This window comes from Eretmochelys imbricata, chromosome 1, assembly GCF_965152235.1.
Source record: "Eretmochelys imbricata isolate rEreImb1 chromosome 1, rEreImb1.hap1, whole genome shotgun sequence".
Taxonomy (NCBI): domain Eukaryota; kingdom Metazoa; phylum Chordata; order Testudines; family Cheloniidae; genus Eretmochelys; species Eretmochelys imbricata.
In genome coordinates, this window is record NC_135572.1 from 126,323,146 (window position 1) to 126,350,238 (window position 27,093).

The 27,093-nt window shown below is 41.7% G+C and overlaps 1 protein-coding gene across 2 annotated transcripts in view; it reads right to left on the reverse strand.

Annotated features, from left to right (window-relative positions):
* The window catches only part of ASMTL (acetylserotonin O-methyltransferase like), a 54,840-nt gene extending 29,778 nt beyond the window's left edge, over nt 1-25,062 (reverse strand). Inside the window, exons 1-6 of one of the 2 annotated variants that reach the window (XM_077815225.1) lie at nt 24,885-25,062; nt 21,528-21,659; nt 18,816-18,863; nt 18,002-18,066; nt 14,698-14,759; nt 10,202-10,310 (exon numbers count right to left, since the gene is read on the reverse strand). In XM_077815225.1, the coding sequence (XP_077671351.1) occupies nt 10,202-10,310; nt 14,698-14,759; nt 18,002-18,066; nt 18,816-18,863; nt 21,528-21,659; nt 24,885-24,977 (509 nt within the window). In that variant the 5' untranslated portion in view covers nt 24,978-25,062. Of the gene's footprint in view, nt 1-10,201; nt 10,311-14,697; nt 14,760-18,001; nt 18,067-18,815; nt 18,864-21,527; nt 21,660-24,884 lie in introns of those variants that run through there. The other variant, XM_077815235.1, reaches the window with a different exon arrangement.
* Nucleotides 25,063-27,093: the final 2,031 nt, after the last annotated feature.

Consider the following 27,093-nt stretch of genomic DNA (forward strand, 5'->3'; position numbering starts at 1 on the left):
AGGGAAAGAGACCACTTGGAGACGTCTTCCCCTCAAAATATCCCCCCAAGCCCTACACACCCCTTTTCCTGGGAAGGCCTCAGAATAATATCCTAACCAATTTTTTACAAAATCATCAAAGACCCAAACCCCTAGATCTTGGAACAATGGAAAAAAAATCAGTCAGGTTCTTAAAAGAAGGATTTTATTTAAAAAAAAAAAAAAAAAAAAAAAAAAAGTAAAAATCATCTCTGTAAAATCAGGATGGAAAATACTTTACAGGGTATTCAGATTCAAAACACAGAGGATCCCCCTCTGGGCAAAACCTTAAAGTTACAGAAAACAGGAATAAACCTCCCTCTTAACACAGGGAAAATTCACATAAAACAAAAGATAAACTAATCCACCTTGCCTGGCTTACCTATACTGGTTGCAATATTGGAGACTTGCATTAGGATGGGTTGGAGAAGATGGGTTTCTGTCTGGCCTCTCTCAGTCCCAAGAGAGAACAACCACATAAACGAAGAGCACAAAACAAAAGCCTTCCTTTCCCCAAGATTTGAAAGTATCTTGTCCCCTTATTAGTCCTTTGGGTCAGGTGCCAGCAAGGTTAGCTGAGCTTCTTAACCCTTTACAGGTGTCAAAGTCAGATTCAGGACTCACATAATTTGTCAGACCACTCTGTTTATTAGCAAAGCGCTTTGCCAATGCACCCAGATATGGGAGCCCCTCTCTGAGGCTCAAGCTAACTTATTTATACAGATAAGCCAAAGCCAATTTAACATAAGAGACAAAAGGAAGCAGAAACTGACAAATATATATACACATCTTATTTGCATACTAACATTTACCAATCTCCTAGCTCAGTAGTAGCTCTAAGTTAATTAGTCTGAGGACCCATTGTCTCACACTCCTTAATGTTTCTCTTCCTGACAACTATATTTCAACAAATCCTTCAAGTAGCGTTTCTTTAACGAATTATAATTTCAATATAATTTATTCTACTTTCACACAGGTAACAGGATGTTGCCTCTGGCCAGGAGGGATTTTATAGCACTGTATACAGAAAGGTGGTTACCCTTCCCTTTCTATTTATGACAACCCCTTTCTAGCATTTTACTTCAGTCCTCTCCCATGGCAAGAGGTGCTGTCAGACTTTCAGCTACCAAGGTTCACCCTTGGCATAAATTCACTGATCAACAACCCATGCAGCAAAGCTTTTAGCCTAGTGCCTCACCATCTGCCTGTACGTAACTGCACACAATGCCACATATTACTTAGCCACTGTTTCTATTGTAGAGTAAAAGGTTATATGCACTGATGAGAGTTAAAATTCCCTCCCACTGGTCTCCTAATAATTCCTCCAGTGCTAAACTTCAAGGAATTGGTAAATATTTATACTTTACACACACTTTCACAATGGCTTTTTTTTTTTAAACTCTAGCAGTGAACTACCTTGTTGACATTTCAGATTAGATGAATTTACTGATATGTGGCTATCACAGAACTTTTTCTAAAGCAATCTTTTAGGGTTATCAATTATGCAAGAGCAGTAGATTACATCAATTCACCTACATTGGATCTTGCAACTAATAAGAATGCCCTTGAGGACCTTGACTTTTTAACCACTATTAAACAGCCCCCCACCCCATTTTTTTTTAAATGCAACTCACTAATGTCAGTATTATACCAAAACATGCTTCACTGACTGCCCTTGGATGTGATTCCTCCTGAGGTCAAGGCAAGCCATGTATATATCTAATATGTTCTACAAGCAATGAAAAGGGATACAGTATCTATTTCAGGAAAATACTTCGAAAGGTGTGGGCTGAAAAATTACAGCACAAGGGAATGCTCCCTTTTCATCTGTTAAACAACCTGGAAATCATGTCCCAAAAATTGTATTTATGAGTGATACTTCAACAGTGTAACAATGGGTAAATGGGCAGGATAATCTCTACTAGGTTAGCTACTGTGAAAGGCCATACTGGACTGGAGTCACATGGCTAACAGAGCTTTGAAACGTGCAGAGAGGCAGCAGGTCAATGGTCTTTTCATACAGAGACTAGATCCAACTCCAGAAACTTGATGGGTTAAGCCAGGTTCCAAAATAACTCTGGATGCAAGGTAGGTGCAACTCCACTGACTTCCATAAAACTGTGCCTGCTTACGCAAACTGTAACTTTGGCCTTTATTCTTTGAGAGCCTGGGGCTGAAACCCACAGGCTGTCCATGCACCTATCTCTGCTATGGATTATAATTAAGCACAGGGTTTGAAAAATCCACTCTCCTACACTCTGGTGTGAAGGTTGAAAGCTTTTCTTGGCAAGTATGATGCTAGGACGAGAAAGTGCCATGGGTGCAGAAACTAAGCTTTCATTTCAGGAGTTAAATAGCTAGCCCTGGTGGCTGTGATGATAACTTTACAAATATGAACCAAGCAGTGCTGTCCTCCTAGATAGGCAGGTGGAGAGACTGACAGTTTGCAATGGCTTTTTCTGGCTTTAGCATTGCACTATTTCTTATAAAGTTTGCTCATGATACCAAGCTGGGAGGGGCTGCAAGCGCTTTGGAGGACAGGATTAGAATTCAAAATGATCTTGACAAACTGGAGAAATGGTCTGAAATAAATAGGATGAAATTAAATAAGGACAAATGCAAAGTGTTACAATTAGGAAGGAACAATCAGCTGCACGCATAGAAAATGGGAAATGACTGCCTAGGAAGGAGTACTGCAGAAAGGTTCTGGGGGTCATAGTGGACCACAAACTAAATATAAGTCAACATGTACCACTTTTGCAAAAAAAAAAAAAAAAAAAAGCGAACATCATTCTGGGATGTAGTACCAGAAGTGTTGTAACCAAGGCATGAAAAGTAATTCTTCTACTCTACTCAGCATTGATAAGGCCTTAACTGGAATACTGTGTCCAATTCTGGGCACCACACTTCAGGAAAGATATGAACAAACTGGAGCAAGTCCAGAGGAGAGCAACAAAAATGATAAAAGGTCTAAAACATATGATCAATGAGGAAAGATTGAAGAAATTTAGTCTGGAGAAGAGAAGACTGAGGGGGGGGACGGGACGACATAATAACAGTCTTCACGTACATAAAAGGCTCTTACAAAGAGGAGGGTGATAAATTGATCTCTTTAACCAGTGAGGATAGGACAAGAAGCAATGGGCTTAAATTTCAGCAAGGGAGATTTAGGTTTGACATCAAGAAAAACTTCCTAACTGTAAGGATAGATAAGCACTGGAACAAACTACCTAGGCAAGTTGTGGAATCTCAGTCATTGGAGATTTTAAAGAACAGGTTAGACAAACACCTGTCACGGATGGTCTAGATAATACATAGCCCTCTCAGTGCAGGGAACTGGACATAGGGCTTTGCCACACCTGCAAGTTAGAACGCATTAAAGCAGCCCCGGGCACCCTAGCTCACTACCCATCCATGCTGGCAAGGCACGTAGAGTGCTCTGACTCCACAGCTAGAGCACTCCTGGTATTACACCTCGGCGAGAAGATTAACGCTTGTTGCGTAGTGGCTGAAATGCCCGGGCGCTGGTTTAAATGAGGTGTTGCATTACTGTGCTCTGATCAACCTCCAGAAACGTCCCATAATCCCCTTAAGTCAAGTGGCCACTCTTGTCATGGTTTTGAACTCATGTAGGAATGCGGATATGCCCTTTGAAAGCTCCGTTTCTGACAGCCGGCTCCGAGACAAAGCAAGCTATTACTGTGGAATACTGTGTGTGAGAGAGAGGCGGGGGTGGCAGGGCAAGGGAAGGTCTGCTGCTGCATGAACTTACAAGACAGCATGCTGACATGCTCTCAGCCCCCCAAAAAACCAACTCTCTCTACCCCCACATACATACAACACACTCCCTGTCATACTCCACCACACCCCCACAATTTGAAAAGCACATTGCAGTCAGTTGCATGCTGAGATAGCTGCTCATAATGCACCACTCCCATTGCCGCTGCAAGTGCTGCAAATGTGGCCACGCCAGTGCGCTTGAAGCTGTTAGGGTGGACAGACTGCAGCGCTTTCTCTACTGCGCTCTCCGAAGGCGGGTTTAACTCAAAGCGCTGTACATCTGCAAGTGTAGCCATACCCCATAACGGCCTATCGAGGTCCCTTCCAGTCCTACATTTCTAGGATTCCTGTGCCTGTGTCACTGATACTTAGAGCCTTCCCAAGTTGCAGTACTCTTGCTGGTTTAATTGCTGTTATTGAAAGCCCTGTGGAGGGCAATGAAATTGACAGAAATCACATTCATATTAATTTGCTGCTGCTTGGGAATTAAGAGCAGAAGCAGAGAATGGCACGAGAGCAGTGGTTCCCAAACTTGAACCACCTGTGAACCCATTTCACTAAAATGTCACTTCTCGCGAACTTGCTCCTCAAAATGAATATTTCCAGGGATTTTCTCCTTTCCCTGAGTATAAATGATAAAAGCAGTGATCTTGAAAATACAAAATTTGTGTTTATGACATGATTACACACTGTTTATTATCTATCATTACAGTATTTTTATTACATTATGAAAAAGGCAACACTCTTCCAAGATCTCACTTTCATAGCTTGTATCACTTTGAATAAGCTTGGTATAAGACAAGGCTCCTAGGTTTCATCAAGGAGTATCAAATGTGAAACAGCATAATGGTATTTAAGAAGCCAACTCGAAGAGTTCCTCCTACACAAGCATTCAGGTCTTGAGCAGTCCAAGCAAACGCCGCACATTACAACAAAGCTTAAACTTGTTCTTCATAATAATTTAAAAACAATACTAGCTGCCTATTTAATTTAAAAAACAGCAAAAAATATCCACCTCCCTTTCCATTTCTTATAAGGAGTCCTGAAGTTTAAATCTCCTCAGTCTGATAGATATGCTTGCTTTGGTCTGCTTCGCTCTTGGAAGTCCAGGGGCTCCGGGCTGCTGGCCCCATGCTGCCTGGGGTCCCTAGGGACAACTCTGTCCACCATTAGGGATTTTTTTCCCCCCGAGAACCCCCTGTAACATTCTGCAAACCCCAGTTTGGGAACCACTGCACTAGAGCTTTTCATTACCACTAGAGAAGAGATTCCAAAATAGAAGCTGGAGCAAGGGAGTAGCAGATAGGACCCCCTGAGTAATGTCACAGAACCCAGGAGGTATAGAATAGCTAAGGCCCAGCCCTTCCCCCCCCCAAAAACCATTCAGACAGCTGCGGGAAGGAGATAGTAAAGGCACTCACAGCAGGTAGGAAGCTCCAGGGTGGGATGGAGACCGGGGGGGGCGGGGGGGAAGCCAGAGAGGGAGAGAACAGCGTTATATTTTCTCCCCACCAGCAGGCAAAAGATTGGGAGGCTTCCTATTTGTCCGACACCCACTACCTAGAGAGTGATATGAAAGAATCCCTGTGCAGAATCCAGGGACAGCCCCAGAAGCCATTTCAGCACCCTTTCCAGAAGTTTGAGAGGGAAACTGGGCTCATCACCAATATGCTGCCCCAGGACAGTGCTTTCCACATCATTTTTTTACCTGCTTCATGCTTGTAGATTTAGACCCTGGCTCAAAGGAGTCTAGTAAATATCAGAAGCACTGATTAAGCCAACCTTTGTATTACAGGGTTCTTGGGTGTTGTCCACCATGTCACCAGCAACTTGATGCAATCCTCAATAATACAGAAATGTATTGCTTTGCTTTTTGGTATTCTGTGTAATGACTAAGTTGGCCATGACATCATGACGCTGGACCCTCACAAGAAAAAGCTTCTTATTTGGCGCAGAAGTAATGTCTGAACAAGTTCTTCAGTAGAGGACTGCTTTAGCCTATATAAATGGACACAGGAAAAGATGGATGAAAGAAAAACTTCCTCTTCCCAGGGCACACATTGGTTTGCATGTAATTTGTAGGTTGGTATTCTCAATTACTCCCACATCAACCCAGAGCAGATGCTTCCCCTCCTCTCAGGTATACAGTGTTCAGTCTGATCTGTCTCAGACAGGGGCAGAATAGATTATGTGAACTTTTGACCCCCAGAAGCCCACCTCGGTCTCTCGCTGTTAATTAACAGTCTGGTAGCAGAAAGAACAGCTAAGATGTGCTGTCCAGTTCCTCCCAACTGTGATTCTGCTGCAGCTGTGCTTCAGCAATGCTCTCTCACTCTTCCAGAGGCCATAATCACAACACCTGGATTTCCCATGCTAAACTTTAAATTCTATCTAAAAATCCCAATAGTTTGCCCCTCAAATCTCATCTTTTTCATCAGTTGCATACTTGAGGGAGATTAGTTCACTAAATCAGTGTTCCCAAAAGCATACTGGGAATTTCTCTGCTAATGTGTACTCTTAAAAAAAAAAAAAAAAAAAAAAAGTATTTTTTTCCCCCACACAGCCCAAGTGATCACCTTATTCTTTGTAACAAACTGCTCCTGCCCCAGATTTAATTATTCTTGTTTGGGTCGAATTTACATTGGTTCCTCTTATCCTACTAAATGTGATTATATTATTATTAGCCAAAAGCAAGGCCAATGGAACATGAAGGTTGAGGTTTTAAACATGACAGGAAATTAAGAGTTATGGAGCCAAATCTTCAGATCCAGCAGAGCTATGTTTATTGCAGCACCATAGGGGACTGGGACAAAAATAGTTCAAAATCACCTTTGCACTCTCCTGATCTCAGAGTCAGCTGGAGGCCAGCTCAGCTCCTAACACAAGGTCTAAGGCTGCACTAACTTACTTATGCTAAAAGTAACAACCCCCAAGGGGCTGTTCCACCGGCTCAGGATTCCAGAGTGCAAGGCACTCTGGAGACTCACCCTTTCACCTTCAACACAGCTCCTATGCTACAAGACGGCTGGAATAGATTGTGTAGAGCTAGTTGTATAGATCTGGCGCTACACAGTTTCCTGGGCATCGTACTGCAGAGGTAGCTGAAGACGGGTGGAGCAGGGGCCAATGATCTGGTCTACAGCTGGGTGTAGAGTATATGTAATATAATGGATTACAAAATCACGCAGTACTGGGCGATGTGACAGATCTGGCAATTCTTTTAAAGATACATAATGTGTAAGTGCCATAGCTTCCTTAGATTTCTCACTTCCCCAGCCTTGGACTGATTAGTGCTACTTAAGTTTTATACAAACCCACCTGTCTCCATGAACGCTCATGACATTCTGAGAATGCTGGCTAATTAGTGGAGGCCGGGGTGGGTGGAGGGAGAATAAGAGGGAACATGGCAAATCTAATAAATGCTTTATTAAAATTCAGTTGTAAGTGTCTCCTGAAATCTTCTTGAAAACATCATTCAAGTAGGCTTGGATAAAAGGGAGGACACACAAGGCCTGATAGTGCTTGATGGACTGTAAAGACTAAGGATTTGTGCTAGGTTCAATTTTATTTAACATCTTCTCTCTCGAGGGAATGTTAATGGCATTCACAGATTAAAATGAATTTAAAAACATCAGCTGAATAAGACAAAATGACCTAATTGATTTAGAAATATGAAGGGTTATTCTCGAAATCAAGAAGGTTCATCTCTTATTTCCCTTCCGTTTTTTACATCCTATAAGATCCCACATTGTGCGATATTCCATGTATCCAAAGATGGCTGGAAAAAATTTTCTCCACAGCACAGCAATGCTGCTCTTTTCAGAGCTGTCAATAAGCCTATTACAAGACTCAGAAGGGTCTCAGCACCAGAAAGACTTTTCAACCCCACACCACCAAAGGATTCAGCCAATGCGGACTTGGAGATGAAAGACTCCATTAGTCTCAAACTCTGATCCACTGCATGATTATTACCATTTATTTTACTGAGAACACCAAGAAAGCACTACTTGAACGGTCTGACTTTCCCCAGAAGAATAAAAAACAAACAGATCACATTTTTGAGACAAAAAACTACCTCTAGTTAAGTGCAATTGTTTAGGATTTTACTCAACCCATGTCAAAGTTAATGAATTACAAGTTTGGTTGATAAACACAATAGTGTTGATGCAAGGTGTTTGACTTAGTACTGCATGACATTTTGATTAAATATTTAGAACAATATAAAATGAACATGGAGCACACTAAAACAGATTAAAAGCTGGCTAACTGACAGGCGTCAAAATGTAACTGCAAATGGGGAATTGTTATCAAGGTGTATTTGTAGTAGGGTTCCACAGAGATCAGTTCTTGACCCTATGCTCTTTAACATTTATATCAATGTCCTAGAAGAAAACATAAAATCATCACTCAAAGTTTGAAGATGACAAAAATTGGGGGAACTGGTAAATAACAAAGGAGGACAGTTCACAGATACCAAATGATCCAGATCACTGTAAGTGGAGCACAAACAAATATGCATTTTAATATGGTTAAATGTAAATGTATACATCTAGGAACAAAATGTAGGCAATGCTTACAGGGTCGGGGACGCTATCCTGAGAAGCCATGATTCTGGAAAAGATTTGGAGGTTGTGGTGAATAATCAGCTGCCAAAAGGACTAATGCAATCCTGAGATAGATGAACGGGAATCTCAAGTAGGAGCAGGGAGGTTATATTATTTGGCATCGGTGTAACCATTATTGGAATACTGTTTTCAGAGTTGGTGTCCCCAATTCAAGAAAGATGTTGATAAATTAGAGAGGGTTTAGAGAAGAGTCATGAGAATTATTAAAAGGAGTGGAAAACATGCCTTATAGTGATAGACTCAAGGAGCTCAATTTCTTCAGCTTAACAAAGAGAAGGTTAAGAGGTGACTTGATTACGGTCTTTAAGAACCTAGATGGGGAATAAATATTTGATAATAGACTCTTCAGTCTAACAGAAAAACATGAAACATGGGCTGGAAGTTGAAACTAAACAAATTCAGACTGGAAATAAGATGCATGTTTTTAACAGTGAGGGTAGTCAACCATTGGAACAATTTACTAAGGGTCATGGTAGATTTTCCATCACTGGCAATTTCAAAAACAAAATTGGATGTTTTTCTAGAAGATCTGCTCTATTTTGGGGAAGTTCTATGGCCTGTGTTACACAGGAGGTCAGACTGGATGATCACAGTGGTCCACTCTGGGCTTGGAATCTATGAATCATGAGGAGTACAAATCCATACAACAGAAAAACTTGCATCTTTCTCTGTAGCAATATAAAACCTTCTCCTGTATTTTTTTTAAATTAGATTTACAGTCTAGTGGGGTTTTTTTTATTACCTATCCCTCCCCAGTAGCAGTGGCTAGAGTCAAACTAATGTGGGAACATAGTCTGTCAATTTCCCCATGTAATTTGCATACTGTAACCCTTATGGACAGTAACCCTGCTAATTCCAGGCCTGTCTTCCACTGAAGGCAGTGCAGCCACTTCTGTATTGATTCTGTATGTGTTTGCACAGTTTTCCATAGAGATGAGAAGCTTTAACATTACAGTCCCCTCAGCAGCCGCTGCCCCATTATTGGTTTACAGGTAGAAGCCTGTAGCTGTTAATGACTCAACTCATAGATAAATCTAAGCAAAGACTCCTTCCAGCTCTCTGTATATCTTGATTAAGCTGTTAGTATCAACATGGACATTTATTAGTGCTGATTAATACAAAACAAATGCAAGTGTTTTCTCCACTTTGTAAGAGTTCTGCTGTAGGTAGTGCACTCATAACTGGAACATGCAATGATAACTGGCTCTATATCCTCACTACTGTGAGCTGCTGCATGTCCTAAACACCAACTGACGTCAGTAGGAGTTGAAAGTGCCTCACAGAATGCAGGATAGAGTTCATTGTAAGTGTAAGGATAAGCTAAGGCTCTTCCAACTTTCCATACTATATCCATTGAGGGCCTAATTCTTTTCTCACTAACAATCTGTTTCATTGCTGAAGTCAGTAGATGGGTTCCAATTACCTTCATTGGGATCAGGCAATAATTAAACTAAAATCGGGCCTAAAACAGAATACTGCACAATTCCATTGTGCCATCCATTGCCTGAACTTTCAAATTAAGGGGCTATTGAGAAAAAGACTGCTAGCACGCTTAAAAAGATTGGGTTCAGAGTTTCCACCCTGGGAATTCAAATCTAGTCAATGTTGTGAATGCAACATTAACTTCCTTTTTGTTTCACACAGCACATCAACAACTGCATATACACATGGCCAATTTCCCCCCAAAACGTGGCATACTGCTTCCTTTGTATTTGAGGCCAACAATGTCTTAAGGCCTAAACTCAAGTTAGATGTGCTGCGTTCAGCAGCCTACTTACATTGGTTCACCACTGTGAATATACTCCCACAAAAGCTCCTCAGATAGTTCAGCAAATTTAACTTTTGTCTCTTCATAGAAATCAGTGACTTCAGTCTCCAGACGATTATCTACAACAAAAAATCCCACTGTAAACAAAGAATTGTAACATTGTTACCTGGGGTTTTTTCAACCCAAGGCTCTCGGTAACTTTTACTCTGTGGGAGGTGGTGTCAGGAAATAAATCAGGGGAGACATGGCCATCCGAATGATAGATGGCTGGCACAAACAGGACAACACAACAGTGCTTTCTTTTAAAGCTAAACTTTACTTAGTCTCAAGCACTTACACACCTCCGCAACAGGTTAGTAAAACACCCCCAACCCTCGATAATTACCGAAGCTGAGTGTGGCTCTCGAGTGGCACAGCGGCAGCCCATTTGCCAGTGGGGAACACAAGATGAATCCAGAGGGAGAGTCCAGTCCCGAAGAGTCCCCCTACCTCAAACTTTTCCCCCTTATTTACACATTAGTAATAGAATTACATGTCCCTTAAAGAAAACTTGTTAAGCAAGCAGTTCCAATGAGCAAGCAAGAAGCTCCTTCTGATTATTGATTAACCAGGTGTGGGTTTTTCCAGTTTGCAGCCTTGAGGCCCCAATAGACATTCCTGGGGCACATCCTGCTCTTCTAAAAATGCATGCATCAGCAACTTCAACACAATTCTTATCAGGAAGGACATGGGGTCAAGCTGCCCTTTCTGTGGCATCCAAAACTCCCTCCCCTCCTGCCTTGGTCAAACAGACTGCTGAATGGCCAATTTACAGCCTACTGACTTGGCTGCTTTTAGCAATAAGTCATAGTGGTTTCAGGCACTTTAATTTCACGTTCTACAGGGAGACTTTGGCAAACCAGTAATGAGACTAAAGGATAAAATAAATCTTGATAAATGGTTTACCTTTTGAATACTCTGCAATTGACATTGTTCACCCGAGAAAACAGTTATACAGGCAGACTTTTGATTCTATTTTAGGAAGAGATGTATTTAAGAGATGCTTTTAAGGTTAGTGGGCTCAAAAATTTGACCTACTTCCTTGCCTCCCTTATTAATGGCCTTTGTCACTGAAAGGTCCAGATTCCTGTATGTATATATATATGTGTGTTTGTGTGTGTGTGTATATATACACACACACACACACACACACACACACGCTACTCCTGGGGGAATTCTGCATCCCTGCGCTTGCGCAGAATTCATGGCCCCTGCAGATTTCTTTGCTTCCCCGCAGAAAAAGGGGAAGCAAAGGGAAGCTGCAAGAGGGGTCATGCGACCCATCCCCAGTAATGCAGGCAGGTTGGTTTGGGCACCTAGAGCAGCTGGTAGAGACATAAATCACCACCGGGGGGTAGGGGGCTGGGCAGTGGCGTGCAAGAGAGACACTCTGTCCCTCTTGCTTGCAATTGCAGCATGCTCAGTGTGGAGGGGCAGGGCTCTGGGGTGTTTCTGAAGAGGTAGGCATGGAGCAGGCTCTGTTCCCTCAGGCAGAGCAGAATGCAGAAGCCTGCCTGCTTAGTGAATTCCCCCAGGAGTATAAAATAGGTGTAAAAATTTTAAGGCTCCTTTACATTGCCAGAGTGGTCTAAAGGAGCTGTATTGTAAAGGACCATATAGTGCTTTAGTGATTAGATCTGGTCCAAATGTTTGGACTGAAAAAGTTTCCTGTCAAAATGTGCTCCATTAACTTTTTGCTACTGACCTTTTTGGAGATGGTCAGTAGCCAGTAAAAATTGTGAGTTTGAGTCCCCAGACCTCACTTCCTCTTCAGTTGCCTATGATGTAGCACTCAGCATACGGCTGCATATATTTGTTGACTAATAACTAGAAGTAAAGGGTTAATACTAGCAATATACTATTAGACAAAGGGGTTTTGGCGATTTCCTCTATTGCTCCTCGTTACCATTCTCCATTCTTTGTATTCTAGTTTAAATAAATTACAAAAATAACAGAAACCAGCTTGATTATATTGTGTTATTTTGACAAAAATTATGCAGAATTTTAAAATATCGTGCTCAGAATTTTTAATTTTGTGATGCAAAATTCCCCTAGAAGTAAGCAAGACAAGGGCTTACTCCCAAGTGCAAGTGGAATATCTAATCAAGAAAGCCAAAGTGAGTAAAACCCCACATTGTCTAATTCTGCAGAGTCACAGCATGTAACTCTCTACCCAGGTGGAGAGGGAGAGAGAGAGAATCATAGTAGGATGAAATTTGAATAGGAAGAGCTTATTCCCCCTCTATGGAATGCTCCCAGAATTAATTCTGTCATTGCATGACTACTGGTTGATTGCCTGCACTGGCAGGAAATCTGCCTAGCTCAAAATCAGATTCAGTGGACATGCAATCAAAAACAGAGTAAAAGAAATGCAGTAGCCAACCCCCTAACATTGTGAATGCCATTATATTTAGCAATGTGTCACAGCATAAAACTGCAGCAGTGCATATAAGCACATACAATAGCTGCAAGCAGCAGTCTGTGTCATCCAGCAATCCCTATTATCCTAACATTTCCTCTGCAGCAGTAGAGAGCAGTGCTGAGCTGTAACATCCCATTTAAGCCGACACAAGCACTTTTGGTTTCTGTAGCTCGAAGCTGGTTTTGAGCAACCTGCAATGCAGAGTTGTGCAGATTTCGCTGCATGGAAAAAAGCCTTTGAGTGCTGGAATTAGAGCCCATGTGGGTTGCTCCAAGGGATCTGAAGCATACTGCCAAATATATATATATATTTTAACTAGTGATCTGCGTGCAGATAAGAGGAGAATATTGCTCTTGGTTTGGTAGGGAAGAAGGAAGGAAACGTAATGCTCTATAAGTAGGCCCAAATGAATGATAGAGCATTATGTTTCCCTCCGTCTTAATATTCTGACAGCAGTGGAAGTTTCTTGGCAGAATACTCAGAGAACTGCAGTATGGATCAGAGATAAAGAGTTTTATCCAAATACTACAGTGTGAGTGATGGAAAACATTAACATTTCTCATAAAGCAACTTTCGGATTTCATCAAGAAGGTTACAAACAGTGAGTAAAAACAATTATGCATAAGTGATTAAACATAAATTGACAATGTCCTTTCAAGATGACAATGTTGTCATTCTGTAACACGATGCTTGGTAACAGGCTTTTTAATGATCTGCTAACTGAAAAATGGTGCACTCCAGGAACTTTTCTGTTAATTGCAATATTCTGCGGAATACTTTTCATTCATCAAATGCTGCTTTGGCTTAAGTGCATATACTCAAAATGGAATCTGCTGTCATACTCGCAATAGTACTGGATTGCTCCTCTTTACTTGCTTGTAAAAGTCAAAAGAAGAGTCTATACATTTTAAATTACTGTTTACCCTTTGAAAACCACTGGATAACTTTTTTACAGTAGTTTCTCCCACCACTGCATATGCACATTTTTTATATGGGTACTAGGCTGCAGAGACAACTGGTTTGGTTTTTAAAGGTAAAAGCATTTATTCTGAAAAAAGCTTTTCAGAGAGTTGTATGGCATCTGCAAACAGAGAAAGAGGGGCAAGAGATTTGGACAAATTTCAGACAACTGATACTTCTGGGAGTTCCCTGAGTGAAATCCAAAAAAAAAATGACTATGGATTGGATTCTGCCACCTTTCTCATGTTTACTCTGGGCCTGATCCAATGTCCGCTGAAGTGAGCGGGGAGATACTCCCATTGATTTCAGTGGGGACTGGATCAGGCTCTCTTTCAGTAGCCCTACTGATTTCAATGAAGTGCCTATTCTATTCTTAATAGGCTCTTATACCACTCTTAACACTAATTTCTGAGCACCCTTCAGCAATGCATTAGGTGATGCAACTAACATCTGTCACACATGGTTCATTCTCTCATCATCCTTTATGTGCAGCACAATGTTTAGTTTGTAGGAATGTTTGCTTATTTTATTTAATTACAGGTGTGGAAGACACTGCATTTCTGAGCAACAAGTCAGAGAGAGTTTATTACGACCAACTGCAACGGAAGACTGCGGTCGGATGGGGGGGGGTCTCCTGACCTTAGGCAGATCTTCCCCCTACAAGCAGTGTAAGACAAGTATTTATACTTTCCTGTTATATACATCAACGACTAACAGTTATCCTTTGTTTATGCAAATTCCCTCCAGACACTACCATATCTCAAGGTTTCTGCTTAAGTCGGCATTCCACCTTTAAAAACTAAAAACAAGGCGAAAACAGCATCTCTTACAACTCTCGCATTATTAGGGTAAGGTTTCCTTTCACTCTACCCTTAAATCTGACTAAGACATTTACCCCCAGATCCTCCTTTTTCCTCTTTCTGCTTCCACACAGATAATCCACTCCTCAGTATGGGAAAGGGTGGCAGAATCAGATGTTGTATGAAAGGGTTCCATCTTCACAGTTAGAGTAAAATTAGATAACATACGTCTATAAAAACATAAGACTTTACCACATAGGTATCTGTACAGTTCTCTGCAATTACCTTTACTGCTGCAGTGAACAATGGCCACTCCCGTAAAGACACTGTGCTCCTTCCCACTCAAACTAGGAGGGAAAAAATGAAGAGTTTTATAAAGTCTCTTTCTTCTTAATTAATGCATCATTGCATTACTATTTCACAGGTTTACAGAGTGTTCCACAAATAAGCCAATGGACACCACAGAAAAATACCAGCTCTGGTTCATATTCTTACACACAAGACATTGGGTTTTGATTTTTCTTTCACAAAGGTGAAGAGCTAAAACACAAAATGGTGCAGAAGGATTGGCACAGTCATCGGAATCTTTCAATGCTTAGTGTCCCCAAAATAGTAACACCTGCTGGCTGCTCAGTGGCCTACAATATGTTCATTTATATTGAGGTAAAATTAGGTTTTTTGGTTTTGTGTTCTTATTTTACTGTACTAGAGGAGAAGTGTCAGTCTCATGAGCAAAACAGGAACATCACCATAATAAATGGCACCGTGATAGGAAGCTTCAGCAAAAGGATAATCCATGGAGGGCTAGGTTGTACCTTTCCTTTCCTCATGCTGAATGGGAATATTGGTACTTCACAACACCAGTATTCCCATTCATTTCAACTGGGCTATTGATGGAGCAAAGTACCACACGACTCAATTGAGAGTGGCAGAATCAGGCTCCAAAAGAGCAAGGAGAATGAACTATCCTTGCACCTGCCTAGGGATGATGCTTTCAAAGAATGGCTCAGAAACATCAGCGGGGAAGTGGGGGAAGCTTGAATTGATATTACTTATTTTGTCATGAAAAGGATTTTACTCTCCTGAGTAGTTAACTACCCTCTTTGCATGGAACATTGAGCACAGAGAGAAAACTGTACAGTTCATAGGTGTGTAAGCAGAACCAATGTAAGTTGAGGCAAGACAGCTTAACTTATTAGACAGTCTGATTATGAAATAGGATCCTAAACCTGAATTGTAATACCCTTACTCATATCAGATAATACCTCCCACCCTAGGTAGTCCCATTGAAGTAAACTACTTGTGAAGCATTAAACTACTCAATATAAATCATCCATTCTGACCCCTTGGAAGTTTGTGTAGCTGATTCGATAATTAACACAGAGATAAGAGACAAGAGTTTACATTGCTAGCACTGGATGCAAAATGGGGGGGGGGGGAATATTTCAAATTCCCTCCCCTTCTTCCCAAATTCTCAAGTAATATATCCTAAGAATTGTAAGTCGCTTATAATTACTCTAGTTGCTTTAATCATTTAAGGACTGAAAAATATTATGTAACAAAATCTTGTTTTAAAAGTTTTGGGATGACCTTTTTTTTTTTTTTTTTGAGTAATGTAACTCACAAGACAGTTTATATTAATTCTGATCCACAAACATCTTTGTACATTTAGTACAAAAGTGACTATTTTCTGGAAGTCACCGAACCATGGTATAATTTCAAGCAAAGTTATGTATTAAATGAGAAGACCCTTTCCAGTCAGACTCCTTCATGAGTTTGGCAGGATATGTTTGGTCTCCTGAAAATATCACATTCTGCTCTTACTCATTCGCTCTGAACAACCATTACTTTTTATGGCTCCATCAAAATGGAGAAACCTAATTCATCAGCACAAAATCTAAATTAGAGCCACAAAGCAAAAATTCCAGAAAGCCATATGCAATGTGTTCTGTCCAGTGAATTTTTCCTAAATTAGTTTGTCTCTTTCATCAGCTCATATTCAATAAGTTGTATGTCACTGGCAGTTTGCCACAGAATAGAATAATGATCAGCAGACTTTTCACATATCATTCTTTAACAAAGACACCATTTTATTTTAAAAGTGGTACAATGGCAGCCTTGAGAAAATGTGACGGTGTAACCTCCTACTTAATGGTCCCACCTGAATAACCCAGAGCTGCATTCCTCCTACACATGACTACTGTAGGCAAGTATTTCTTAGTTTATGAATTATTACTATGTACTTCTTATCTTGAGATTTGTCTTACACTAAAAGCTTACATCCCACAAAACTGGCACATAAACACATTTGCTTTGATGACATTTTTCTACTGTGTTACTTAAATGTTTATTGCCATGATCTCAGAACTGCAAACCTTTAAGGGAAAAAAAGGTAGGTAAGTGAGTTGCCCCTAGAAGGCAAACGTGGTTTCTTCAGATTGAAATACAATCTGATTTCTCCTTCAGGCCTCAGGACAGGATAACAGCCTAACAGCATTAGAAAGTTAGGAGATTGAGTGACAATCAGTTCAAGTGTTCTAGCCTGGTAACAGGCTACAGTATTGTGTAATTGGCGCTTATTAAAAATGATGAGCTGCAGAAAGAAATAATTGCATTAATGAAATAGCTCACATATGGTAAGCAACAGAATGAGTCTGAAACATGGGGAAGAGGACATCATTAAGCTCAAATCATAGAATATCAGGGTTGGAAGAGACCTCAGTAGACCATCTAGTCCAACCCCCTTGCTCAATGCAGGACCAATCCCCAATTTTTGCCCCAGATCCCTAAATGGCCCCCTCAAGGATTGAACTCACAATCCTGGGTTTAGCAGGCCAATGCTCAAACCACTGAGCTATCCCTCCCCCTTGGTTGAGCCACCTTCAAAGAAGAAAAATAGAAGCCTGAGATGACTTAAGGACCCCAATGTATGACAGGAGAATAAGATATGATAGTAAAAAAAGGCAAAACTTTTGTTCTTGGTTACACCAATGTAAATTCAGTGTACTTCTATAAAAAAAAAAAAAAATTATACTGTAAAGGAGAGCACAATATGGCTCCAAAAAAGGAATTCCTGATTAGTTTTCTCCTAGTACACACACCATGCAAACCGCACCTGAGGAGAGGCAAAGGACCAATACCAAATGCCTGTACAGTTAAAGAACTTTTATTATTGACTTCCTTAATAATAAAACAATTGCAATGCAAATGCAAAAGAAGTTATCCTAATGATAATAATGCAACATTGTGATTGAGACTCTGGAAGGACACAAGTCAGGAAATTCCAAGCAATGGATCCTAAACACACCATATTTCACATCCCTTCTACAGATTAGTAATTCGTAAAAATATTTTATTTATAATCTTGTATTATTGTACTGCCTAGGAGTCCCAGTTATGGACCAAGTCCCCACTGTGCTACACACTGTACAAAAAGACAGTCCTTGCCCCATGGAGCATATGTTGTTATCTTTTATGCAACTCTGTGCGTGAGTGTTATAGAATTTTGCAGTTCCAATTGCTGCAGAAAACATTGCCTGGTTGTAGAATTGCCTGATTAATTCATTTAACCTTATTTAAAACTACGAACCTTGACAGCATCTTATATGCATCTTGTTTATCAACTGGTTTCTCCAGAATCTGTTTTCCCACAGTCTGAAATGGAAAGAGAAAAATACTCTGCTGTGTATCTCTAATATGCTGAAATTGAGATCAGGAACAGACTTTTCAAACCATGATTTCAGCCAGCCCTGCCAGCAACATTAGTCTACTGAAAAGTATCATGTTAAGTATCATATAATGATACTGACCTCCTCTGTAAAGCTTTTTGAGACCTATGGATAAAAAGCACTAAATAAGAACCTTGGAGACATGAGCCGTCTATTTATTAAGAGAGCACATACTATCAGTGCAAGCTTCCCCTCCACCTGGTGGCTGTTAGAAGAAACTGCAGAGGTGAGTGGCTAATTCAGGGTCTATCATAATTCATTCTTTGCCCTCTTTGTGAGGCTACCAGTAAAAGTGCCATTTGTGTTGGCTGTTAAAAATGTCTTAAATGGCATTGCTTAGGTGATGCACGTTTCCTGATTCTCACAGCTGTCAAATAACTGAGTGTCTCTTCCACCATATTAGAGAGCCCGATACGGATTATGGAATATGGAGTATGAACACAAAAAATAAAATAAAGGTAGTCGTGGAAACCTTGTCACTTGAGATATTTCAAACCAGACTAAGTACTAGAAAATATACCGTAGGGACAATTCTGCACTGACAGGAGGATGGACTAGATGACTAGTCGGGCCTTTTCCATCTTTAAATTTCTAGGAAGTTAGACCCCAATAAGGGAGTTTTAGCACTGGTCAAACATGATTCAAACTACTGCTAAACTACACGAAAATTCTTACCACAATAGTGTCTGCTCCTATAACAATATCTGGAGTTCTAAGGTGTTTCTGGAAAGATAAGGAGACAAAAAAAAAAAAAGAAAAAAAGTAAAAAACAAACCATCAAACAAAAACCCCCAGAATATCCAACTCAAGACACTGTAGCTTTACCGCTTGGAAGGTATTGATCAAAATATATCTAGAAAGGAGTTGAAGTCTATGCATCCTTAACAGAATTGTAATCAGTTACATCTGTGAAAAACCAAGGAAAGCAAGGACCGTGGGCAGAAATAACTGAGGGTATGATTTTGCCTGCAGAACTTGTACTGATGATGAAATGCACCCAGGAAAGAACTCAACTCTCAAGCACAGGTTGAGTTTCAAGGCTGCCAGTTACAAAAAAAACCCTTTTTTGTAATAAGCCAAGTGTATTGGATACGGAAATCATTGAAACACATTAACAATGAGTCCCAAAATGCCATTTTTATGGAGTTACTATTCAGATGTCCTTAAGTGTACTTGCATACCCCTCAACTACCTGAATTTAAACATATCCAGACATTAATAGGAGTTCTAAGGTTTCGTTTTATAGAATTCTCTCAGCCCTTTCCTTTTTCCCTCTCCCTGCTCTCAAACTGCAAAGTGTTCTGATTGTCCAGGATTTTTTGCTTGCCTACATTTCATTTGGATGCTTTCTGACCCTAACCCTACAGTTTGTCATTGAATGATGTAACATGGCTGAGACTTACGTTTATTCATTGTTCGTGATAGACATGACTGTTGATATAAACTTACTTCTTACGGCAGCTTGTTTTCATGAATAGAGAAGGCTCTAGTCTTAATATATTAGGTAAGAGTTAATACAGCAAATGAGAGGAGGAACTCTACTGGGAAACAGTGTAAGATTTGATATCATAATAGAAAGTGACAGAGCTAACATACTGATTAGTTTTAAATGGTACAGCTACATCAGGGGTTCTCAAACTGGGGGTCAGGACCCTACAGCGGGTTGCAAGGTTATTACCTTGGGGGTACCGAGCTGTCAGCCTCCATCCCAAACCGCGCTTTGTCTCTAGCATTTATAATGGTGTTAAATATACAAAAAAAAGTGTTTTTAATTTAGGGGAGGGGGTCACACTCAGAGGCTTGCTATGTGAAAGGGATCACCAGTACAAAAGTTTGAGAACCACTGAGCTACATCCATATGCTACTTAACGAAATCCTGTATATAGGAAGCACTCAAAATCCTTCTGGATGGACTTAAGAAAACTATGAAGTAGCAGGAAAATTTTTAATAGTATTCCACAATTAAAGTCCACTATATTCTTGTTAAGGTTTGAAATCCACTGCCCTAATATTACACCATAGTCTGAAGAAGAAAGTGACAGAAACAGATATGAATCTGTGTAATCATTTACATAGGATATAATTCAATATTTGCTCTGACAGACAGTGTCATTTGGCAACGGTGTTGGTATGGCGCATTCAGTATAGGTGAATCGATCTCAGAAAAGGATTAGTCTCTATTCCTCCCTTCCAGAGGAAGGTCATTAAGAAAATATTTGCAGATCCACACCAATAGCAAATGACATCCTATAAGAATTTTTTTTAAAACCTAATCAGTTGGGCTTCAGGCTTGGTTGTGGCACAGAACCAGCCTTAATCACTGTGGTGGAGCACATTAGGGCAGTAGGCAGAAGTCTAATATCTATGCTGATAAATCTAATACTGGATTTCGACAACATTGATCACAAGGCTCTATTGGCTTGACTATAAGACTAGTGGAGAGGCAGACCAAGTTGCCTTAGTTCAGGGATTGGCAACCTGTGGCACGCGGCCCGTCAGGGAAATCCACTGTCGGGTCAGGACGGTTTGTTTACCTGCCACATCCACAGGTTCAGCCGATCGCAGCTCCCGCTGGCCACGGTTCACCGCTCAAGGCCAATGCGGGCTGGGGGAAGCGGCGGTCAGCACATCCCTTGGCCCGCATCGCTTCCTGCAGACCCCATTGGCCTGGAACAGCGAACCGCGGCCACTGGGAGCTGCAATCAGCTGAACCTGCGGACGCTGCAGGTAAACAAACTATCCCGGCCCCCAGCAGATTTTCCTGATTGGCCGCGTGCCAAAGGTTGCCGATCCCTGCCTTAGTTCATTGTTTTCAGAAAGAGGTCAGAGGGCTGTCTGCTGGGCAGCTGGTTTTTTGCTTCATTTATGAAGGCTCACACTGCTCACTCCAGTCACACTTCTTGTTCACACAATATTTGAAGCCACTCACAGATTGCAAGGCATTATGGGTTACAGTATCATTGGCATGCTGATGACAGTCAGATCTGTATCTTCTCATAGGACCTAAATAGAATTGCATCTCTGCTCACCAAGTGCCTGGAAATCCTGGACAAAGTCTAACTATCTCAGACCCAATTTGGAAAGTTAGCTGTTGGCAGGACTTGGCGATTATACCTCAATTTAGAGCTTCTGCCTGCTGTCAGAGCTGTCTGTAATCGCTGTTTTGGCCTTTCACAAACTGAAGGCACTGGAGCACCTTTTAGCAAGCCTAGCCCATTTCAACAGGTAGTTGCCACAACAGTGACATAGGGGAAAATGTGTCTGTTTGCTTAAAGGATGCAAATGCATCTGTATATTTACTACCTTACAAGTGCACGTAACAGTAATAAATAGTGAGAACACCACACAAACACAAGATTTGACTATTGAAATAGCTGACAGACTCACTAGATGCATTCTATTTGCCACTTCAAGTGCCTTCTGCTTTGCTGTTTCTATGGCATACTCATAAGGGACTGCAAAAGATGACTTCTCAAGTGTCTCTTTAAACCAGGATGGAACTACCTCAAATCGGAGACCCTAAAATATACAAAGGAAAGGTAATGTAGTGAGCATCATCAAATGTTTTGGAAGATTAAGTGGATTTTGCTCTTTTTTTAGGTCTATTTCCTCTACAGTACAAATTACATTTAATTATGCAAAAAGTAAATCAGAATAGAATGGAAGCTAATCTGAGAAATATCAGTGAAAACTATCTAGTTATTTATTTTTAAAAATTAACCTACTGTAAAATGCCATGTGTCTTCAAGAGAGGAAGAAAAAGATAGATATTGATAACAACATATAAACAAACTGTAGAATTACAAAACTATTGCAAACATTACAATCTAGTCCAAATATTGCAGACTTCACTCATTCTATCAGCAGTATGCAATCAAAATTAAAACCGAAACAAATAACAAACCTAAATTCCCATTGTGTGCATTTCATCTGAGAAGAAAAAACCCTGTTGCACTGAATTGTTTTGAATTTACTCTTAATATGCAAACATCTCAAAATAAAGGCAAGAAAATCTATCCACGAAAAACAAGTTTTACACTTGGAGTACTTATAACCATTTTACTCTTGCATGTAACCACCTAACCACAAATGCATGACATCTCTCTCCTTTAGGGTTTTCTATTACACCCATCATTGTAGTATCTGTGGGCTTCTCACGTAAATTAGATCAGTGTGGTGAAGTCTTCAGTGACTCTAATCTTGGCATTTACTTGTGCTGCACTGTGGATAAATCGGTATGAGTTTTGCGACACAACATTTAACTGAAACACAACTATCAAATGTATGCTTAGATGTAAATATTCACATGTAGCCAGAAATATACATATTAGATTTGTCACAGCAACCTGGTTAGCTTTCTGGATTTTTTCCCCTAATTCCTGCCTCCAAACTACAGGTTCAATCTTGTTTCACCAGTGACTTAAACGAAAGCAGGATTTCATCCTCGGACACAATCTATGGTATGTTTGGATAGAGGGGAAGAAAGTGTGGCTGAGAAAAAGCATAAGTGAAAAAGTTTTTTTGGATTATGTGATGTGATCTAGTGCAAACATACCCTCCTCCCCCGCAAATAAAACACTAGCATTGTTTGTGTTTTACTTCTACCAATCACCATAAATGTGAAGTATTGATCAAAATGTGTGTAACACAATTCTTCATATGAAGTGTAAAAATAAAAAAATATAAGTCCCATGGATACAATGACACTGTATGACTAACATTAACACTTAACGGGGTTTTTCCAAAAGTCCTGAAGGGCAGCAATGCAAAACCAATACACAGGGCCACAACTGTAAATTCACCAGTTAACACAGCTGAGACTCTGGCACTGCGTATTCTATTCCAGTGCTACTCAAAGTGGTGGTCTGCAGACTGGTGCCGGTCCGTGAGCCATCGGCTGCCGGTCTGCACGCACATTGGAAAAAAAAATTGTTGATCCCCCACATCAGATAACTTGAGAAGCACTGGTCTATTCTTAGGTTTCAGAGTAACAGCCGTTTTAGTCTGTATTCGCAAAAAGAAAAGGAGTACTTGTGGCACCTTAGAGACTAACCAATTTATTTGAGCATGAGCTTTCGTGAGCTACAGCTCACTTCATCGGATGCATACTGTGGAAAATACAGAAGATGTTTTTATACATACAGACCATGAAAAAATGAGTGTTTATCACTTCAAAAGGTTTTCTCTCCCCCCACCCCACTCTCCTGCTGGTAATGGCTTAGCTAAAGTGATCACTCTCCTTACAATGTGTATGATAATCAAGGTGGGCCATTTCCAGCACAAATCCAGGTTTTCTCCCCACCTTATGCACCCTTTTCACTGACAGCTGACAACAGTAACAAGATAAAACATGTTACCAGAGGTGAAAGTAACTTAAAGGACTTACTGGTACTCCAGAGTCCTGGGAGGGGGTGGGGGGTTGGGGTGGGGAAATGGCCTCGATCGGAAGAGGTGGGGCCGGGCCCTTCAAATCAAGATTTAAAGGCCCCAGGGCTGCGGCTGGGAGCCCCGGGGCCTTTAAATCATCCCCAGAGCAACAAGCTGCAGAGGCGGCTGGGAGCTTCGGGGCTTGGGGGCAATTTAAAGGCCCCGGACTCTGGCCGCTGCTACCGCAGCGGAGCTCCAGGCCCTTTAAATCATCACTGGAGCCCTACTGCTGCTACCCCGGGAGCTCTTGCGGCAGGGCTCGGGTGGCGCTTTAAAGGGCCCGGGGCTCCCCGCAGCGGCCCTTTAGAGCACCAGCCTGGGGAAGCCGATCTGGTCCAGCACGGCATACTGGCTTTTGCCGGTACACTGAACCAGCTTACTTTTACCTCTGCATGTTACTATTTTAGCTACATTCCCTACCGCAAACATCCCTCCCCCTCTGCCCTTTGTTGCATGTATTGAGACCACCTCATAGCTTGACCTAACAAGTTTCACATCCTATATCTGGGAATTGGCGTCACCCAATGGCATGTTCCTAAGAACTTCATTTTGTTCAGCTTCCTTGCCCCAGCCACACCAGCAGGCTATTTCCCAGCTGCATAACCCGCCTTCCGCCCCAAGACTCTGCTCAAGTGCAATTTATTTAAAAATATTTGCAAAAAGAAAAGGAGTACTAGTGGCACCTTAGAGACTAGCCAATTTATTTGAGCATAAGCTTTCGTAAGCTACGCTCAAATAAATTGGCGCTCACGAGAGCTTATGCTCATATAAACTGGTTAGTCTCTAAGGTGCCACAAGTACTCCTTTACTTTTTGCGAATACAGACTAACACGGCTGCTACTCTCAAACCTTTAAAAATATTGTTCTTCTGGTCACATACGCCCACAAACACAGGTCTTTCAACTTTAAAAATGTCAAGACGTCAACAACAGAGAAGGGGGGAATAACGGCCCCTTGGCAGACTGTTAAACCACTCTCCTGCCTGTGCCCAGAGAGTCCAGCTGCTGCAGGGGCATTTCCAGGGAGCGATGGGGGGGCTCGAGCATTGGGAAGTGTACGTCTCCACCGCAATTAGACAACCGGGGCTGGCCGACGGGGGCAGCTGACTGGGGCTGGTCAACTGCTGTGTAGACTTCAGCTCTAGCACCCCCCCACCTCCCCGGCTGCAGCCCCAGGCAATGAAACAGCCCCCGCCCGGCGCCAGCGCCGGTGTCTGAGCGCCGTGCGGACTTTGCCGCGTAGACGTACCCCCAGTGACCTCGCCCCTCCATCGCCCGCTAGCGGCAGGGGGCCCGGGCGGCGCTGCCTCGGACTCACCACGTTGGCGAGGATCTCCTGCCGCCGGGGGGAGGCGCTGGCCAGCACCACCCTCTTGCTGACCAGCTTCCCGATCACCGGGTTCAGCGCCATGGCTGCGGCGAGGCCCGGGATCTCCCCCGCACGGCCCCGAGGCTCAGCAGCGCCAGGAAACCCGCAGCGCCGGGGCGGGGGCGGGGTCGGGGGGGAGAGCGAGGAGCGGCGCGTTTATACGGCACGGCGCGGCGAGCAGGGAGGAGCGGGGCGGTGGGACCCGCCCCCGGCCCGGGAAGGCGGGCCCGGCGCTCTGCACTGGGCGGGAGCCGCGTGCTCTGCTGACGCTCCTGGCGGGGCCCAGGGGGGAGCTGGCCTGGCGAGCTGGGCACGTTCGAAATGGGACGGACGGACGGACGGACAGACACTTAGCTACACAAAATATTCCTGCCAGGTAGCTGGCGGGAATGGAAGACAGACGGCTGGAAAGTTGGATCCGGGGGCGGATTTAGTCCAGGGGCGTCAGTCCTGCAGTTTTCAACTTCCACCTGCAGTATTGAGAACCTCAGGTGCTTAAAAATCGTTATTCAGGCCCCAAAATCAAGAGCCTGGTTTAAAACGTGTGCGATTAAAAGGAAAATACATACAGGGTTGCTTTCTGGTTTCGGAGCCCTTAGGGTACACTCACCTTGCATTTTCAGCCTTTTCTCTGACACCACAAGGGCTAGATTTTATTTATTATTATTTATTTATTTATTTATTAATGAATGCTGACCTTCACCTGCAAGCTCTTGATTCCAGCTGCTGAGGCTTGCAGAAAAATGCCAAATCACATGAGACTTTTGATGAAACTGTGAGTTAGCAATACTGCAATGTCTGCAGGATGTTTTCCTTTGAGCTGGTCTACACTACACATTTCAGTAAAACTGTGTTGCTCAACCCTGAAAAGGAAGGTGGCTTAACTACACTGATGGGAGAAGCTCTCCTGTCCTGTTCACATAGGAGTGTCTTTACTAAAAAAGCTGCTGTAGCACTTAAGTATCAGCCTGCTCTGAGGCCCATGGGGTGATCAAGATACATGGCAGTAAGGGACTAGTTTGATCTTTAACTCTTCATTTCCCAACTTATTTCCAGTGTTCAGGTACTTTAGAAGGTGTAGAATTTAACATCTTTAGATAATATCTTCATGAAGTGAGCTGTAGCTCATGAAAGCTTGTGCTCAGATAAATGTGTTAGTCTCTAAGGTGCTACAAGTACTCCTTTTCTTTTTATCTTCATCCTTGACTTATGTCATATGATGCTGAATGTGAGGGTTTGCACACCCTATATATATATATTTTTTTTTTTCAAAATAAAACCCCTAAACATACATTTGCAAGAAATTTCTAGACATGGAACTGATTCATATTTTCATTATCTGTCCTTATGCCAACTCAGTTACAAATAATCATAGAAAATCATTAAAGGGTTTATGCAGGTGGAAACTAATCAAAATTGCAAATGAAGACCACTTGTAGGTATGCATAAATAAGCGGGGAAATAGCTTTCAAAATAAGCATCAGTACAAAAGTGGTAGAATTTTCATTTGGCAACAATTATAGGAAATTCAGACAAAAGATAAAATTTCTGCAACCATAAAATGTGCATCACTTGTTTTCCAGAAGTGAGACTGAAACAGCTGTAAATGATGGAGTCCAGATATCGCAGCCCCTCATCTGTCTTCTTAAGGGCCAAATTTTGAGCTCTTCACTCCTGTTGATGAGCAATTCCTCATACAATTAGTCTCACCAAAGTGAATGGAACTGTCCATGTGAGTACTTTCACAGATTTTTGAAGTCAGAAAGGTTTATTATCATCATTTAGTCTGACCAGTTTCTCACCAGTGGGAACAGAGGAGTCACAATCAGGCCTTATAGGTAGGTGAAAGTTTTGCACTGAAGTTCAGATTCATCCTCAATAACTTTCAAGCAGCGATGCTGTGTCCTTTTCTTAATGGGCTTATTAAGAGTCATAGGGTTAAATATTCCACTTTTATTTAAAAAATTCATACACCCTCCAGGCAGTAAATTAGAATATCAGTTTGTACTGTAACTATGAAAGGGTTTCATAACCAAGAGCAGTGTCTCAGTATTCCTGGGCTAAGGATCATATCAGTGGGTAATGCAATTCTAAACATCAGAACAAAATAATATGGGAATGGGAGATTTCTTTTCATGACAGCAATGAGTGACTTGTG